Source organism: Arachis ipaensis, chromosome B07, assembly GCF_000816755.2.
Source record: "Arachis ipaensis cultivar K30076 chromosome B07, Araip1.1, whole genome shotgun sequence".
In the NCBI taxonomy this organism is placed as follows: Eukaryota; Viridiplantae; Streptophyta; class Magnoliopsida; order Fabales; family Fabaceae; genus Arachis; species Arachis ipaensis.
In genome coordinates, this window is record NC_029791.2 from 38,618,888 (window position 1) to 38,622,775 (window position 3,888).

A 3,888-nucleotide genomic window follows, 5' to 3' on the forward strand; every position below is an offset into this window, starting at 1 on the left:
AAAGTAAAGCGGCATTAAAAAAAATTTCGAAATGAATTTATATATTTATATAAACATCAATGAAGTATATCAATTACAAAGAGTTGCATAGTCAGCTTTAAAAAGGTGTATATTAAAAAAATATCTAATCCTAGGATCTACTTTCTATTCTGTCCCTCCAAGGAAATTATCCATGCAGCGATATCATGTGGCAGCTCCCCCACCTTGCTCTTGAATTAGACATCCCAGAGCACTTTCCATTGCTTGTATCTTTATCTTCCCGGCCACTACTTCATCCTCAACTGTTTGCCTTTTTGTCTTCTCGGCTGCTACCTCCTCCTCTACTGCCTTCCTTTTTAATTTCTCGGCCGCCACTTGTAGTTCAAGAAGCACCCTTTGGGTCTCCTCTCTTTGAGCTCCATCGCTCGACTGATGGGAAGTCGTACCAAAGAGTTGACTAGAAGTCGGTCCAAAACCCACGCCACGTACTCTATCTGGGTGCTCTTTTCCAAGAGCTTGAGCAAGCAAATTATTTTGAGACAACAGTCTAAAGGATTCATCATGTTGCTCAATCTCCTCAATCCTTTCCTATACACATAGATAAGCAAATATAAACATTTACGTGCTAGTTGCTAACCGCATAGACTTTCAACATAATTTTTTATAAATTAAACCTACAAAAGACAACTTAATGATTCTCAATGTATTACTTACACTAATGGTCCGAGCTTCTGGATGGATATAGGAGGCATTACGTCGTTTGTGCGTTAAGATCCATAACTCTCCTCTACTAAGTCTCCTCCCTTGGAGTTCCGACTGTAACAATATAGTTTAAAAAGTGAATATGTAGATGAAGATATGGTTCAAAAAGTGAACCCAAACGTAAAATACCTTTTCTTCTCCACACCTTGCCAAGATTTTCAAACCGCCAGTGTGAGTGTATAGTTGCTTCGATCGATTCTTAGCATTTTTCCTACACTTCTCCTATCATGTCATCAAAAGTAAGAGTTACTAGAGACCATTTTTGACCAACTCAATGCAACATAAATAGACTTTTAAATTATGTTATGAATTAAAAATATATTACCGTTGTGTCTTCACTATTACGATAATCAAAAAACATCTCCAATGATCCGCAATAATTCTCAGTGGGCGGCCTTCAATATTTGTTCAATTGTCTTTTCTGAGTCATAATAGGCATGGTACAACCTGTTCCTTGTTTCCTTCCAAGACCTCCCTATACTATGTAATATTGTACGCTTGATAATTCCTCTACTATCTTCATCAAAATGGAACATTTCCTGCAACAGTAAATTTAAATTGTTAGTAAATGTCAAATTAAGATTCTCTAATCCTACAACACTACAGGTTTTTGTCTTTACACATTCATTATAGATCTTGTCCTTGGAGCTAATATTTCTCTAGTATTTCTTGCATATTGGGAATTTGTTATAGTTAGCCTTAGTAGTCTGAGAAAATCACACAGTATACCAGCTTAATTTCCAATTTGTTGCAGATTCTCGTTGAACCTGAGCACAATCTTTCTACCGTTAGGCGGCTTCATAGCTTCCCTCACACTCAATTTAGCTTGTTTGATTGTGCCATCAAATTTTATAAAAAATAGTAAGTCTGAGTGAGTAACCATTGTGGTCAAGATGCGATGAAGTCATAAAAAATAGAGCATATATAAAATTTGAGTATAAAAGATTAAAGACTTATATACCAATTATTTTAACATCCCAAAATTCAGTGGTCTTGCGTCCCTTGTGCTTCTGAGCCAAATAGATTGTCAATGTATTGCACAAAAGAATCTACCCCATCTGCCTCTGGATCTAAGTCTTCATCGCCCGGCTCTGAGTTTTTGAACACCATTTGTGCAAGGCAGTAGTTCGCTACCGGACGGATGAAAGGGGCATAAAGATGAGGCTGCAGGGGCACCACCACCACTGGACGGGGGAATTGGGTAGTCCACTTGATGAGAGGATGAAGCCGCAGCAGATCTTATTTGAGGTTGATGACATGCTTTGTCTAACTTTGATTTCTTCGTGTAATGACCTATCCTGGGCATCTTAATAAACTAGGTACCACCAAAGTTATCACTTATACTATTATCAAAATGAAAAAAAGTAATAAAAATTTTATAGCATTAAATATTAACATAACAGTAAACCCAAACCAAAAAAATAGAGAAACATCAAATCAGCTCGCTAGATGGAAGAATTTAAAAACCTTACGTAGTGCAAAGCACTTCCAAGAATGCTGCTAGAAGTAGTTTATTTGGTTAAATATAACATTGATAACTTTAGTTTAAAGTAGCCAATTTATTGGTTGAGACATGAAAATTAGATGATTAATCTCATGTTTTTAGATAGCATTCGGATCATGACAAAAGAAGCAAGCATTTGAATATTTTTTGTCATAGAGAAATGCATCGATACATAAAATAAAATATCCTGAGTGCCAACATTTTTCTTATCAAATTTTGGCTAGTATTTTATCAATACAAACTTTACATTGTGTTAATTTATATAAATAAATTGTGTTAATTTATATGTGTAAATTTTAGTATATAAGTGCAAACTATATGTACATTTTTTTTATAGATATTAGCGGAACAGTAAATCCAAACCAAAAAATAGAGAAACATCAAATCATTGATTCAATAACAGGTTAAAGGCAAAAGAAAAAGCAGCAGTATAAAGAAAAAAGAAGAAGAACTACTCATCAATATTCTTTCTTTAACTATACACCAAATACAAGAAAAGAAACCTCTTTATGTGATTTGCTGCATATATGTATGTAACTGATTGTATAAAATTATACATAAATTTAAGGCGATGGGTCGGGATCAGCTTTATGAGGAAATTAAACTTCTTAATTATTAGATTTATATTAATTGGGAGATCATATTTGTTGCTCATTTTCACTTGGTTTATATCTATCCAAAGCTAGCTTGGCACCTAATTATTAATTAAAGGATAATGAAGTAAAAATTAACTTTATCATGGCTTGGACCTTATAGTGGCTTAGATTTGGTGATCTTCTTTTTTGACCTGGTTAATCACGCTTTTTATTATTATAATCTACACATATATTGAGTAACTAAGACTTAAAGCTAAATTCACATTACATGTTATGGTTTGCAATTGACTCATATAAATCAAGATGGTGCTTTTAGAGTATGTTCTGTGCCTTTTTCTTTTTGGAATATACAAAATCCAGATTTCAGCTTTGGTTTGCTTTTCTCAATAATTTCATTAATCAGCAACCATAATCTATACCTCGGCAACAAAATTCATAGATAAGAATTTTTTTTTGCAATAATCTGCAACAAAGTTAGCGTACCTAACAAATGTTGTTTAGGATACAATATTACTGCAATTAAAAACACATTCAAAAAGTCCATAAACCCTAATTCAGAACTCCATCAACAAACTAACTCAACAAAAAAGGTAATAAGAATCATGCATGTCAACTATCAATCAATAATGATCACACTTTCTTTAAGGAAATTAGCAACCACACAAATTGAACTAGTAATGCTTACCGGTAGTGGGAAGAAGGGTACTGACGGTAAGAGACGAAGGTTTGTGCCTCGAACAGAGAGAGAAAGAGCTCGAAGACAAATGCTTGATGAGTGGATAGAGACGTCGATTCTGGACCATTGAAAACGAGGACGAATTCTGGCTTGAGGACTACGACCAAAACTGCAATGCCACCGCTTTGAACGTGACTTGGAGTAGAAGGCCAGAGCCGACGGCAATCGTTGGAGGGGCTGAGTGTGGAAGGGTTTAGCAGTGAGAATAATAAGGATTAGGGAAGTGATGGTGGTTTATGGGTTTTGAACAACGAAAGAGTGAAATAGAGAGTCTTCAAAAAATAATAATAATAACAATAATAATAAACTAG

General features: G+C 34.7%; 1 protein-coding gene across 2 annotated transcripts; it reads right to left on the bottom strand.

The window, feature by feature from the left end:
* LOC110265020 lies at window positions 65–3,804 on the bottom strand. Of its 2 annotated transcripts, XM_021107751.1 has the most exons (6): window positions 3,527–3,804; window positions 1,703–2,056; window positions 1,067–1,280; window positions 871–963; window positions 694–795; window positions 65–567 (listed from the first exon to the last, which is right to left on the bottom strand). In XM_021107751.1, the coding sequence occupies exons 3-6, from the start codon at window positions 1,100–1,102 to the stop codon at window positions 184–186; spliced, it is 615 nt and encodes a 204-aa protein (XP_020963410.1). In that variant the 5' UTR covers window positions 1,103–1,280; window positions 1,703–2,056; window positions 3,527–3,804; the 3' UTR covers window positions 65–183. The 2 variants fall into 2 exon arrangements, with proteins under 2 accessions (XP_020963410.1, XP_020963411.1); XM_021107752.1 differs by lacking the exons at window positions 1,703–2,056; window positions 3,527–3,804 and adding an exon at window positions 1,471–1,685.